Genomic DNA, 14,573 nt, shown 5'->3' with positions numbered 1-14,573 from the left:
AGCGACAACACAGGCGAACAAACTTTTATGATCTAAACACGGCAAAACTGCGTTGCATACACGTTGTCAGCGCAGCAGTTTTCAGAGAGCTCACACACAGGTCGGACAGCTGTGTTACTTCCTCCTTCCTGACAGCGGGTGCACTCTTAAGTGGCAACGCACGGTGAAGGCTCTGTGCAGGATTTCGCCACGCTCCTCCCCCCATTTAAAAACAAGCCTGTAGAAACGGGGATAATGCAGGCTTTGGCAGGCTAGGTTCATACTACTCATAACCAGGGAAGTCCTCATCATCAGAGTCCTCCAAAGAGTTCCTGCAGGCGATATCTGGGCATCAGTCCAAATTGTGTTATTACGCAATTAGTACAAGCCACTGTCAGCAGCATTATAATAGAAAGGAATAATTGGACTGGTGTGTAGATATACCTGATGCTACATGAGTCACAGAGGGCAGTACAGACTTACTTTTGGAAGTATTAATTGAGGACCAGGTGAGGAGGGACACAATCGTGTTGGCCGCCAGGTCCTCTGCAGCCAGTTCCTGCACCCTGATGGACACAGTGTTGAGCTTGAAGAACCTGTCAAGAGCCTGTTGGGAAGCACTGCGCCAACTTCACTGCTCACCGTGGCCTCCAGCCTTGCCCAGGGTGCGCTGCAGCACTATACACAATTGCTTGGCCAGGTCGTCCGACAGGCCCTGCACTTTGCTAAAGTAGTTTCGCATGAGGTTCATGTTGTGCGTGTTCCCGATGCCCATGCAGCGCTGATCGTACATGAGGTCATTCCATGAGCCCTCCAGGTTCATTAGCTTGCGGTGGCCCTACATTAGCTCTGCCGCTACCTCGTGCATTGCACCGGAAGGAATGAGAAATATTAATACACAAATACATTGTAGCTGTACAGTATCACATCAAATGCAATGCAAGCCAACAATAATAGTTCCCAATCAAGTGGCATGTAACTGGTGGAGTTTTTAATATAGTTTTTCAGGTTCTCCACGGCTGAGGCAAGCTGACTGTGTTGCATGATCCATCCCAGCATATTTTATGTCCTTCGTGTTTGATTTATTAAGATCCCCATTAGCCGACACCAATGGCGATAGCTAGTCTTACTGGGGTCCGACACGTAACAGAAAAGACATTACAGACAAAAGACTTTACAATTGACATGCATTTCAAAACATGAACATGTAGTGTGCGTGTGCGTGCATCTATCAGTTACACATACATCTCAGTACATACACACACGTAGATCACATGGGGGAGAGGCGTTGTGCTGAAAGGTGGTGCTTTATGTGTTTTGTTTTTTTTAAACCGGCTTTGCTGATCACTTGCACGATACGAGATGGAAGGGAGTTCCATGCACTCATGGTTCTGTATAATACTGTACGTTTCCTTGAATTTGTTCCGGACCTGGGGACTGTGAAAACACCCTTGGGGGCATGTCTGATTGGGTAAGTGTGTGTGTCTGTGCTGAGTGCAAAGTTGACTTTGCAAACAACACGTTTCTTACAAAAAACAAGAAGTGACGCAGTCAGTCTGTCCTCAACTCTTAGCCAAGAGAGACTGAGATGCATAGCATTAGTATTAGCCCTCTGATTACAATGAAGAGCAAGGCGTGCCGCTCAGTTCCAGGCCAACTGCAGCTAATCCAGGTCTTTCTTTGCAACGCTTGACCATATGACAATAATCAAGATAAGATCAAACTAGAGCCTGCAGGACTTGCTTCGTGGAGTGTGGGGTCAAAAAAGCTAAGCATATCTTTATTACAAACAGACTTCTCCCCATCTTTACAACCATTGAATCTGATAAATAATATGACATCCTACGGGATTGGTGTCCCTAAACCAGTACGGTTGTGGCTAATGTGCGCTAATGTGACTAGAATGTCGTAAGTAACAGCCAACTTTCCAGGACATAGACATGGTTTATTGGGCAGAAAGCTTAATTGTTAATATAACTGCGCTGTCCAATTTACAGTATTTACTACTGTGAAAAAATAACATGCTATTGTTTGAGGAGAGTGCACAACAACAAAACACAACTGGTTTGATACATTCACCTCTGAAGGTAAATAATGTACTTACATTCAGTAATCGTGCTCTGATTTGTCATTCTGAGGGTCCCAGAGATAAAAGGTAGCATAGTTTGATAAAATCAATTTTTAGATTCAAATGTGGGTTCTACAGTTTGAACCCCTGCTGTCTCTGGCCCCACACCCACCCCTCCCGGCCATCTAGATGTGTAAAGGTTAGTGTCTTTTCTGTAGGGAAGTTAATTATCCATCATGTATGACATTCCCGGGAGTGTGTGAACTTACATTTTTTTATTACTATAGCATTTTCGTATGTTTTCTAGTTATGTAGTTATGCTTCACTGGATCAGTCTGAAACTTTGCACACACACTGCTGCCATCTGGTGGCCAAAAGCTAAACGACACCTAAACTATCTGACTGTATGGCCTTTTCTCTTGTATTTCAGAGACGCTGAGTTTTTTTAAAACGCATGTTTTTGTGTTTGTATTATCTTTTACCAGATCTAATGTGTTATATTCTCCTACATTCATTTCAAGTTTCCACAAACTCCCAAGTGTTTCCTTTCAAATGCATATCCTTGCTTCAGGTACAGGCAGTTAGATTTGGGTATGTCATTTTAGCCAGAAAAAAAAAGGGTGGTAACTAGTTACGACCACTCTGCAGAGGCTAGGACTAGGTGGAGGGTGGAACGATAGAGTTAACTCATCGTCTCGTTCCGCAGACCTTAAAGTGGGCGGTGTCGGAGTGCACATTGTTTTCTTGTATCTTAGGTCTTTGGAAAGGAGAAACGAGAGTGGTCAGATCAGTGTGTGAAGGAAGGGTTGGTCGACATGGTGGGAGAGTACAGATGATGAAACATTGAGAACGGAACACTAGACCGAACATTGTTCCTAAAACGGACAGCGAGACGATCACGGTGATTATGCCCAGCGTAGCAGTGAGAAGTTTATCACAAGTCGAAAAATACCTCAACAGCCGGAACGATATGGTAACTGACTACTTTTTTGTTTTCCCATTCTTCTACACTGCATAGCTTATAGGCTAGGCTGCTCAAACATTGGAGGCATTGTACTGTATTGGAGGCATTGTACTGAATCGTCATCATAACGGATCATATGCCTCCATATGTGAACATCTGTTGTCCTTCTTCTCGCTCATATCTGATCATTCACTGGGTTATGGGCTATGCGACTATTGCCCTGAATATGGTTTAGTTGCGTTTTAAGTAACGTTACGCGATGGCGCTCATGAAATGGTCAGATATCTGTTTATTGAGGCTCTACTCTGTTATGTATGCTACACTGTGTACACTCTTGTTTGTGTTTCATATACATGTTGAGGGGTCTATTCTTTATAACCTTGTTAATATTTTCAACAGATTTTAAAAACACAATCATGCCATTCAGTATTGCCTAACATACGTTTTGGATTATTATTTGAGCATTTCAAATAACAAAATTGTTTTTAATTGGTATTTCGTTTAAAAAAAAAATTGTTGCCGTTTTTAAAAGTTGAAAGAACACAATAGAATAGAAAGGGTTAGCAGCTCACCACGACAACCTCTCACTTGGTTTTGGTCCAATATGACTTCCTAGTATCCAAAGCAATGTTCTGTTCTCTGTTCTGTTCTCTTACTGTTGTGGCTGTTCTGATTGACAGCTGGATAAACCTGCTATCACTCAGATAAAAATGTTAAATATGGCTCACAGCGGGATACAGTTAGCTATTCCATGTTATTACAATGTTATAGCTGTACAAGCATTATCGAAACCCCAGTGTACTATTGAATAACATGGACTTGTACACATCATGTAAATGACTGGAGTTCTTGTTCATTTATTGATAGTTTACCCCTTATTTCCAATTAGAGTATAAGACAACCTTATGTTTTGGCTTATGATGGGGTTAGACAGTTGACAAGGATGGAAATATCACAGAGTGGCCCTTTAAGGTAGTAGTTGTGTCACTGTTGAAAAATGTCCCTAATACTAGTCCACCATACAAATAAAAAACTGATTGGTCTTCTCGTAGGCCTAATGACACACACACACACACACACACACACACACACCGAGTGTACCAGTACAGTGACACACACACATTGGAATGCCCGTTCCCTCGAGCCTGGAGCACGGTGTGTCCCATGGTTGTGTGTGAACACCCAGTGAAAACCCCCCAAAAATCACTCAACTGTCAAAGAGAGAGCATGTTGTTTCTATTTATCCTGGAGATATCATGCCTGCCGGCCAAATAACCACAAACCTTGGATTAGCCAGTTTGTCTGTTGTTTGACTGACTGTTTTGCTGACTGGTTTATTCCAAGCTGTTTATCATGTTTGAACATGAGGAGGATGTCATCTTGAGCCGGTTGTTAAAGTGTCAAGTACACGTTCCTTGATTTACTACACTCAATGCCTCACCTCTCCTTCGCAATATACACTACCGGTCAAAAGTTTTAGAACACTGACTCATTGACGGGTTTTTCTTTATTTTTGCTATTTTCTATGTTGTAGAATAATAACGAAGACATCAAAACTATGACACATATTGAATCATGTAGTAACCAGACAAGTGTTAAACAAATCAAAATATGTTTTATATTTGAGATTCTTCAAATAGCCACCCTTTGCCTTGATGATCAATGGAAACAGGATGCACCTGAGCTCAATTTCCAGTGTCATAGCAAAGGGTCTGAATACTTATGTAAATAAGGTATTTCTGTTTTTCACTTTGTCATTATGGTATTGTGCGAAGATGGGTAAGAAAAATTTATATTGAATCCATTTTTAATTCAGGCTGTACTACAACAAAATGTGGAATCAGTCAAGGATTATGAATACATTGTAACACCAATATCCTTAATGCATTGCACTGGGATGCAATCAGATATGCAGAAGTTTTAATATGTAGTTATGTACTTGCCAATCTGACAACTTTTAATCAGGGTGCAATACGACTGAACATTGTGAAAGGTTATGGCTGTAACTCACACTGCGGTTATGTCACTTGATAATCCCCCACTGATTTTAAAAGTTTCACATTCACAAGCTGTCGAACCTTTTCATACTTCTTCTTTACAGGGCATTGTGCCATACAGCTCAACATTTAAAAAAAAAGTTATAGCTCTACTAGCAGTTATACCACTTGATAATGCCACTAATTTAAGAGGTTCACATTCGTAAACTGTCTGACTGGCTCGTACGTCTTCATCTTACGTTCTTAGTTGCTTCTTTACCCTCCATTCATGCTTTCCTTCCTTCTTTCTGCAGCTAATGAATTGACTCCACTTAATCTCCAATAGTCAGTGTTACGCATCACGTTAAAATGCACTGGGCCTAGGCTATACCTACCTAGTCAAGGTTTGTCGGTCTGATTGGTTCTCAGACAGGTACTGCTTCTTCCTTACCTTGCATTCATGCTTTCCTCCTTTCCATTTTTGTCCTCCTTTCCTTCATTCTGCAGATAATGACTGTGCACTTTTCCCTGAAATAAACTAGATGCATAAGGGGATCAGGGGGCACTCTGTTATGCAACACTGCTCTAGTTGTAGGCTAACTGCAGTGCTGCTTATTTTACTTGCCAGCAGCATATCACTACTTTCAGTCTCTTTACAGATTTTTACAGCTCTTTCAATTTTTACAAACGACATGCCCCTAACTTTGAGTAAAGCCAGTGTCTATGTATGCGGATGACTCAACACTATACACGTCAGCTACTACAGCGACTGAATTGACTGCAACACTCAACAAAGAGCTGCAGTTAGCTTCAGAGTGGGTGGCAAGGAATAAGTTAGCCCTAAATATTTCTAAAACTAAAAGCATTGTATTTGGAACAAAACACTCAGTAAACCCTAAACCTCAACTAAATCTTGTAATAAATAATGTGGAAATTGAGCAAGTTGAGATGACTAAACTGCTTTGAGTAACCCTAGATTGTAACCTGTCAGGGTTAAAACATATTGATCTAGTACATTTTACATTTACATTTAAGTCATTTAGCAGACGCTCTTATCCAGAGCGACTTACAAATTGGTGCATTCACCTTATGACATCCAGTGGAACAGCCACTTTACAATAGTGCATCTAAATCTTTTAAGAGGGGGGGGTCAGAAGGATTACTTTATCCTATCCTAGGTATTCCTTAAAGAGGTGGAGTTTCAGGTGTCTCCGGAAGGTGGTGATTGACTCCGCTGTCCTGGCGTCGTGAGGGAGTTTGTTCCACCATTGGGGTGCCAGAGCAGCGAACAGTTTTGACTGGGCTGAGCGGGAACTGTACTTCCTCAGTGGTAGGGAGGCGAGCAGGTCAGAGGTGGATGAACGCAGTGCCCTTGTTTGGGTGTAGGGCCTGATCAGAGCCTGAAGGTACTGAGGTGCCGTTCCCCTCACAGCTCCGTAGGCAAGCACCATGGTCTTGTAGCGGATGCGAGCTTCAACTGGAAGCCAGTGGAGAGAGCGGAGGAGCGGGGTGACGTGAGAAAACTAGGGAAGGTTGAACACCAGACGGGCTGCGGCGTTCTGGATGAGTTGTAGGGGTTTAATGGCACAGGCAGGGAGCCCAGCCAACAGCGAGTTGCAGTAATCCAGACGGGAGATGACAAGTGCCTGGATTAGGACCTGCGCCGCTTCCTGTGTGAGGCAGGGTCGTACTCTGCGGATGTTGTAGAGCATGAACCTACAGGAACGGGCCACCGCCTTGATGTTAGTTGAGAACGACAGGGTGTTGTCCAGGATCACGCCAAGGTTCTTAGCGCTCTGGGAGGAGGACACAATGGAGTTGTCAACCGTGATGGCGAGATCATGGAACGGGCAGTCCTTCCCCGGGAGGAAGAGCAGCTCCGTCTTGCCGAGGTTCAGCTTGAGGTGGTGATCCGTCATCCACACTGATATGTCTGCCAGACATGCAGAGATGCGATTCGCCACCTGGTTATCAGAAGGGGGAAAGGAGAAGATTAATTGTGTGTCGTCTGCATAGCAATGATAGGAGAGACCATGTGAGGTTATGACAGAGCCAAGTGACTTGGTGTATAGCGAGAATAGGAGAGGGCCTAGAACAGAGCCCTGGGGGACACCAGTGGTGAGAGCACGTGGTGAGGAGACAGATTCTCGCCACGCCACCTGGTAGGAGCGACCTGTCAGGTAGGACGCAATCCAAGCGTGGGCCGCGCCGGAGATGCCCAATTCGGAGAGGGTGGAGAGGTGGATCTGATGGTTCACAGTATCGAAGGCAGCCGATAGGTCTAGAAGGATGAGAGCAGAGGAGAGAGAGTTAGCTTTAGCAGTGCGGAGCGCCTCCGTGATACAGAGAAGAGCAGTCTCAGTTGAATGACTAGTCTTGAAACCTGACTGATTTGGATCAAGAAGGTCATTCTGAGAGAGATAGCAGGAGAGCTGGCCAAGGACGGCACGTTCAAGAGTTTTGGAGAGAAAATAAAGAAGGGTTACTGGTCTGTAGTTGTTGACATCGGAGGGATCGAGTGTAGGTTTTTTCAGTAGCGGTGCAACTCTCGCTCTCTTGAAGACGGAAGGGACGTAGCCAGCGGTCAAGGATGAGTTGATGAGCGAGGTGAGGTAAGGGAGAAGGTCTCCGGAAATGGTCTGGAGAAGAGAGGAGGGGATAGGGTCAAGCGGGCAGGTTGTTGGGCGGCCGGCCGTCACAAGACGCGAGATTTCATCTGGAGAGAGAGGGGAGAAAGAGGTCAGAGCACAGGGTAGGGCAGTGTGAGCAGAACCAGCGGTGTCGTTTGACTTAGCAAACGAGGATCGGATGTCGGCGACCTTCTTAGTAGTAGCTAAGATGGGGAGAAGTCTGCCTGTAATAAAGCGATGCTCTGCCTTCTTAACAACACTATCAACAAGGCAGGTTCTACAGGCTCTAGTTTTGTCGCACCTTGACTACTGTTCAGTCGTGTTGTCAGGTGGCACAAAAAAGGACTGCAATTGGCTCAGAACAGGGCAGCACGTCTGGCCCTTGGATGTACACAAAGAGCTAATATTAATAATAAGCATGTCAAACTCTCCTGGCTGAAAGTGGAGGAGAGATCTTCATTTCGCCTGTCACATTATTTTACATTATGACGCTTACCGTAGTTCCCCAGAACAGTTGAGCCAGTAACGTGTTTGTTTGTAAATGGCACAATGGGAGAAAGCGGGAGCAGGTGAGTCCAGCTGTGTAGTGACAGGGGTTTGCGTTTTATATTGAACGTTTTTTTTGTTTTGTAGATTCAGTATATACATATGAGATGAGTAATGCAAGATATGTAAACATTATTAAAGTGACATTTTTAAAGTGACTAGTGTTCCATTTATTAAAGTGGCCAATGATTTCAAGTCTGTATGTAGGCTGCAGCCTCAGTACTAGTGATGGCTATTTAGAAGCTATTTTTCAGTCTCTCCTTCCTAGCTTTGATGCACCTGTACTGACCTCTTCTTCTGGATGATAGCGGGGTGAACAGGCAGTGGCTCAGGTGGTTGTTGTCCTTGATCTTTTTGGCCTTCCTTTGACATCGGGTGCTGTAGGTGCCTTGGAGGGCAGGTAGTTTGCCCCCGGTGATGCATTGTGCAGACCGCACCACCCACTGGAGGGCCCTGCGGTTGTGGGCAGTGCAGTTGCCGTATCAGGCGGTAATACACTCCAGGATGCTCTCAATTGTGCATCTATAGAAGTTTGTGAGGCTTTTAGGTGACAAGCCAAATTTCTTCAGCCTCCTGAGGTTGAAGAGGCGCTGTTGCACCTTCTTCACCACACTGTCTGTGTGGGTGGACCATTTCAGTTTGTCCATGATGTGTACGCAGAGGAACTTAATACTTTCCACTGGTGTACCGTTGATGTGGATTTTGGGTGCTCCGATGCTGTTTCCTGAAGTCCACAATCATCTCCTTTGTTTTGTTGAAGTTGAGTGATTTTTCTTGACACCACACTCCCAGAGCCCTCACCTCCTCCCTGTAGACTGTCTCGTCATTGTTGATAATCAAGCCTACTACTGTTGTCGTCTGCAAACTTGATGATTGAGTTGAAGGCGTGCATGGCCACGCAGTCATGGGTGAACAGGGAGTACAGGAGGGGGCTGAGCACCCACCCTTGTGGGGGCGGCCCATCAGGAAGTCCAGGACCTAATTGCACAGGGCAGGATTCAGACCCAGGGCCTTGAGCTTAATGATGAGCTTGGAGGGTACTATGGTGTTGAATGCTGAGCTATAGTCAATGAACAGCATTTTTACATATGTTTTCCTCTTGTCCAGATGGGATAGGGTGGTGTGCAGTGTGATGGCGATTGCATCGTCTGTGGACCTATTGGGGCAGTAAAAAAATTGGAGTGGGTCTAGGGTGACAGGTAGGGTGGAGGTGATATAATCCTTGACTAGTCTCTCAAAGCACTTTATGATGACGGAAGTGAGTGCTGATAGTCGTTTAGATCAGTTACCTTACCGTTCTTGGGAACAGGAACAATGGTGGCCATCTTGAAGCAAGTCGGGACAGCAGACTGGGATAGGGAGAGATTGAATATGTCCGTAAACACTCCAGCCAGCTGGTCTGCGCATGCTCTGAGGACGCGGCTAGGGATGCCGCCTGGGCCGGCAGCCTTGCGAGGGTTAACACGTTTAAATGTCTTACTCACTTCGGCCACAGAAAAGGACTGTGTTGTCTTCAAAGCGGGCAAAGAACGTGTTTAGTTTGTCTGGAAGCAAGATGTCAGTGTCTGCGACGTAGCCAGAAGGCGAGGTCAGTACAGGTGCATCAAAAGCTGGGACGGAGAGACTGAAAAACAGCTTCTATCACAAGGACATCAGACTGTTAAACAGCCATCACTAACATTGAGTTGCTGCTGCCAATATACTGACTCAAATCTCGAGCCACTTTAGTAATAAAAAATTGGATGTAATAAATGTATCACTAGCCACTTTAAACAATGCCAATTTATATACTGTTTACATACCCTACATTACTCATCTCATATGTATATACTGTACTCTATACCATCAACTGCATCTTGCCTATGCCGTTCGATCATCGCTCATCCGTATATTTATATGTCCATATTCTTATTCATTCCTTTATACTTGTGTGTTAAAGGTAGTTGTTGTGAAATTGTTAGATTACTTGTTAGATATTACTGCATGGTCGGAACTAGAAGCACAAGCATTTCGCTATACTCGCATTAAAATATGCTAACCATGTGTATGTGACCAATCATTTTTTAGGATTTGATGCATATTGCAAACAGACCAAACTCATCTTGTCTCCTTTTATTATCTTTTTTTAATATACATTTTTTTTAAATGACCCCCTTTTCACCCAAATTTCGTGGTATCCACTTGTTAGTAATTATTATCTTGTCTCATCGCTACAACTCCCGTACGGGCTCGGGAGAGACGAAGGTCGAAAGCCATGCATCCTCTGAAACACAACCCAACCAAGCCGCACTGCTTCTTAACACAGAGCGCCTCCAACCCGGAAGCCAGCCGCACCAATGTGTCGGAGGAAACACCGTGCATCTGGCTCCCTTGGTTAGCGCGCTCTGCGCCCGGCCCGCCGCAGGAGTCGCTGGTGCGCGATGAGACAAGGATATCCCTACCGGCCAAACCCTCCCTAACCCGGACGACGCTAGGCTAATTGTGCGTCGCCCCACGGACCTCCCGGTCGCGGCCGGCTGCGACAGAGCCTGGGCGCATACCCAAGCTAGCGCTGCGATGCAGTGCCCTAGACCACTGCGCCACCCGGGAGGCCCTCCTTTTATTATCTTTGATTGACGCAAAGTGCAAACATGGCGGCGTGCATAAGCTACCCATTGTTGGATTACTTTAGATTTATAGAAAGTGTTTTACTAAATTATTTCGATCAATGTTGAGCTTACCCGTGATGTGATGAATTATAAATAGTAATTGTGTCACGCCCTGACCGTAGAGATCTTTTTATGTCTCTATTTTGGTTTGGTCAGGGTGTGATTTGGGTGGGCATTCTATGTTCATTTTCTATGTTTTGTATTTCTTTGTTATTTGGCCGGGTGTGGTTCTCAATCAGAGGCAGCTGTCTATCGTTGTCTCTGATTGAGAACCATACTTAGGTAGCTTTTTCCCACATGGGTTTGTGTGGGTAGTTGTTTTCGTTTTTTTGTGTCCTCTCCAGACAGAACTGTTTCGTGTTGTTACATTTTGTTATTTTGTCTCAGTGTTCAGTTTTTTTTATAAATAATCATGAACACTTCCCACGCTGCGCTTTGGTCCACACCTTCTTCATACGACGACCGTTACAAATTGCTGTTATCTAATTCATATTGTGGTTTCAGTCAGCCGAGAGTTATCTAAATATGACCGCTTGTGTTACGTCAATATTTCCTCAGCGTTAGGACTAATGTAACCTACATTTTCCGGTTTGGATGATTGTGTTATGCTGTCATTACTTCTGTGAATGTCTGAATATTGCATCCAAAAATAAACTTATATAAACTTATATGATGGCCATGGGTGGCTACTTTGAAGAATCTAAAATATATTATGATTTGTTGAACACTTTTTTGGTTACTACATGATTCCATATGTGTTATTTCATAGTGTTGATGTCTTCACTATTATTCTACAATAAATAAAATAGTAAAAATAAAGAAAAACTCTTGAAGTAGTAGGTGTGTCCAAACTTTTGATTGATGCTGTATGTGTATAACTATATGAGCTGGATAGCCTGTCTTTGCAATTAGTTTATTTTTGTTTGCTCTCGTTAGCATATTTAGCTAGCAGCCTCCATGGAAATTCGCTATTATCTGTGCAAATTTTGTTATCATTTGCCAATGTTTTTTGGCACCCCCTTGTGTACTAAGCCAGTAATACCATACATCCCGGGATGAGAGAAGGACGGTATGACAATATAATACATCTGGTTACCTCCCAACCCTAGTACATACCTTTCTCAGATGATTTATGATTTATAGGTTACTTTGTACTGTAACTATCCTTACTTGAATTCAGTTTTTTATGACATTTAGACTTAGCCATTTTATAGCATTCACTCACCATATTTTGGCCATTTGACAGTGTAAACATTTGCATAACTTGTTAATAAGATATGTAATAGGCTGTTGTCCCTGTTTCCATAATTAGTCTCCTGCTCAGAAGCTGTACTTTCTGTGAACAAGCCGACAACGAACATCTTTGTGTCACGACTGTATACATCTGAGTGTTATTCTGATGAAGGCCATTGTAGGTCAAAACATTGATCTATTAACCTTGCTTGAATAAAACAAAGATTTTTCAATGGTGAGAGAACGTTGCCCCTTTTTCTTTGCAATGATGATTATATTTTTTTGGGCTACACCTCGACTCATGTAGGTTGATACTCCCTCCTCTCTCTTTCCTTAATCTGAGCGCCGCACATTCTTTACATGCATGTACGCCTACATGTATGTACATTTTGTGGAAGCTCTTCGTCCCATGACAGGCCCCGTTGCCACATTTATTGGAATAGACACTTGATCCCAATACAAATCTGATAGGATCAAATTTTCGTTCAGCAGAAGCACTCCTCGTTTTGTTTTTTTCTTGTCTTTCAGGAATTTAATCAAATCCGTCATTTCAAACACTAATTTGTCAGTGTCTGTTCTCCATGTAAATCCTAGTACTTTCAAAGGAGTTAGAATTTTCGCTCACATTTTTACCATGACTTTCTCCTTTGTCCATTCAGTTTTCAGCTTTTGCGAATTTGTTTGACATTTGCATAGGTTCATGCTTGTGCTGTCCATGCTCTCTTTAGCCTTCATGGTTATATCAGAGGCTGTTTCTTTGTCCTCTGTTCCGCAGATGAGGTCGTCAACATGCAAGCATTCCATCAGTGAAGTTACCATGTCTGTATATACCCCGTCATACTTGTTCAGATTGTGGCTGCTAAAAGCAATGGGCTTGCAGGTGCTCTAAAATGGAACTCTCGTCATTCCAAGAGTGTACATCTTGATTTCTTCACTTAACATGGGGGTTTCACTTGTCCATATGAATCTCAATACGTATCTGTCCATTTCGTTTTGTGAGATTTGCACAAATGCTTTCGTGATGTCTGCCATTAGCACTACTCTGTGCTGCCTGAAGTTAATTAGGATACTCGACAGGTCAGGGTTTAGGTTTGGACCTGTTCGTAAGCAGTCATTTAACGAACGATGCTCATCAAATATCTTATTCCAAAATCATGGGCATTAATATGGAGATGGTCCCCCCTTTGCTGATATAACAGCCTCCTCTCTTCTGGGAAGGCTTTCCGCTAGATGTTGGAACAATGCTGCGGGGACTTGCATACATTCAGCCACGAGCATTAGTGAGGTCGGGCATTGTTGTCGGGCGATTAGGGCTGGCTCGCAGTCTGCATTCCAATTCATCCCAAAGGTGTTTGATGGGGTTGAGGTCAGGGCTTTGTGCTAACAGGTAGCATTCTCCTGGCATCCGCCAAACCTAGATTAGTTCGTCAGACTGGCAGATGGTGAAGCCTGATTCATCACTCCAGGCAATGCGTTTCCACTGCTCCTGAGTCCAATGGCGGCGAGCTTTACACCAATCCAGCAGACGCTTGGTATTGTGCATGGTGATCTTAGGCTTCTGTGCGGCTACTCAGACATGGAAACCCATTTCATGAAGCTCCCGGCGAACAGTTCTTATGCTGACGTTGCTTCCAGAAGCAGTTTGGAACTCGATAATTAGTGTTGCAACCGAGGACAGACAATTTTTATGCGCTGCGCGCTTCAGCACTCGGTTGTCCCGATCTGTGAGCTTGTGTGGCCTACTACTTCGCGACTGAGCCGTTGTTTCTCCTAGACGTTTCCACTTTACAATAACAGCACTTACAGTTGACCAGGGCAGGTCTAGCAGGGCAGAAATTAGACGAACTGACTTATCGGAAAGGTGGCATCCTATGACGGCGCCACGTTGAAAGTCACTGAGCTCTTCAGTAAGGCCATTCTACTGCCAATGTTTGTCTATGGGGATTGCATGGCTGTGTGCTCGATTTTATACACCTGATAGCAATAGCCGAATCCACTCATTTGAAGGGGTGTCCACCTACACTTTATATACAAAAGTATCTCTCTCATGCGAGGATGCATCAAACACTACTCTGAGGGATATCTGAATGATCACTAAGCACCTGCTCTACAATACCTTGGCTTAGATCGTCTTGAATCACATCTGTAATACATCTCATCAGATGGTGCAATCTGTTTTCTGCCGTGACATAATTGGATTGAAGCCTCATTTGATATCTCCCGTGGATGTACTTCACATTCTCTCCAGACTTCTACAGTGCGTCTTCATTCAACTGTGTTGCACTCTGCTCTTTTTCCATGTGAATACCGATCGATTCCGTTTCCCAAAATGTGCGCTATTGCTCAGAAGCGCTTGCTCTTCTCCCCCACTCATGTGCATTAGGGAAAGGAAAGGGGGGATCCCTAGTTTTAGTTGAATTCAGTTTATTAATTCAACCATTTTTAAAAACAAGCACACATAAAACTTGTAAAAGGCAAACATGCCCATGAGTAAAATCATAGAGGATAACACACAAAGTCTGGGACTTA

General features: G+C 43.9%; 1 protein-coding gene across 3 annotated transcripts in view; it reads left to right on the top strand.

Annotated features, from left to right (window-relative positions):
- The first annotated feature begins 2,666 nt into the window (after positions 1–2,666).
- The window catches only part of LOC129866638 (transmembrane and coiled-coil domain protein 3-like), a 47,532-nt gene continuing 35,625 nt past the window's right edge, over positions 2,667–14,573 (top strand). Inside the window, exon 1 of one of the 3 annotated variants that reach the window (XM_055939406.1) lies at positions 2,667–3,020. Coding sequence is in view for 1 of the 3 variants with exons in the window: in XM_055939405.1 (XP_055795380.1) it covers positions 2,955–3,020 (66 nt within the window). In the remaining 2 variants the exon portion in view is untranslated. The remainder of the gene's footprint in view (positions 3,021–14,573) is intronic. The other 2 variants (XM_055939405.1, XM_055939407.1) reach the window with 2 other exon arrangements.

The sequence above is a fragment of the Salvelinus fontinalis genome, chromosome 12 (assembly GCF_029448725.1).
Source record: "Salvelinus fontinalis isolate EN_2023a chromosome 12, ASM2944872v1, whole genome shotgun sequence".
NCBI classification, from domain to species: domain Eukaryota; kingdom Metazoa; phylum Chordata; class Actinopteri; order Salmoniformes; family Salmonidae; genus Salvelinus; species Salvelinus fontinalis.
Note: the sequence above shows the minus strand (reverse complement) of the source record. Positions and strands in the feature narration are given on the sequence as shown.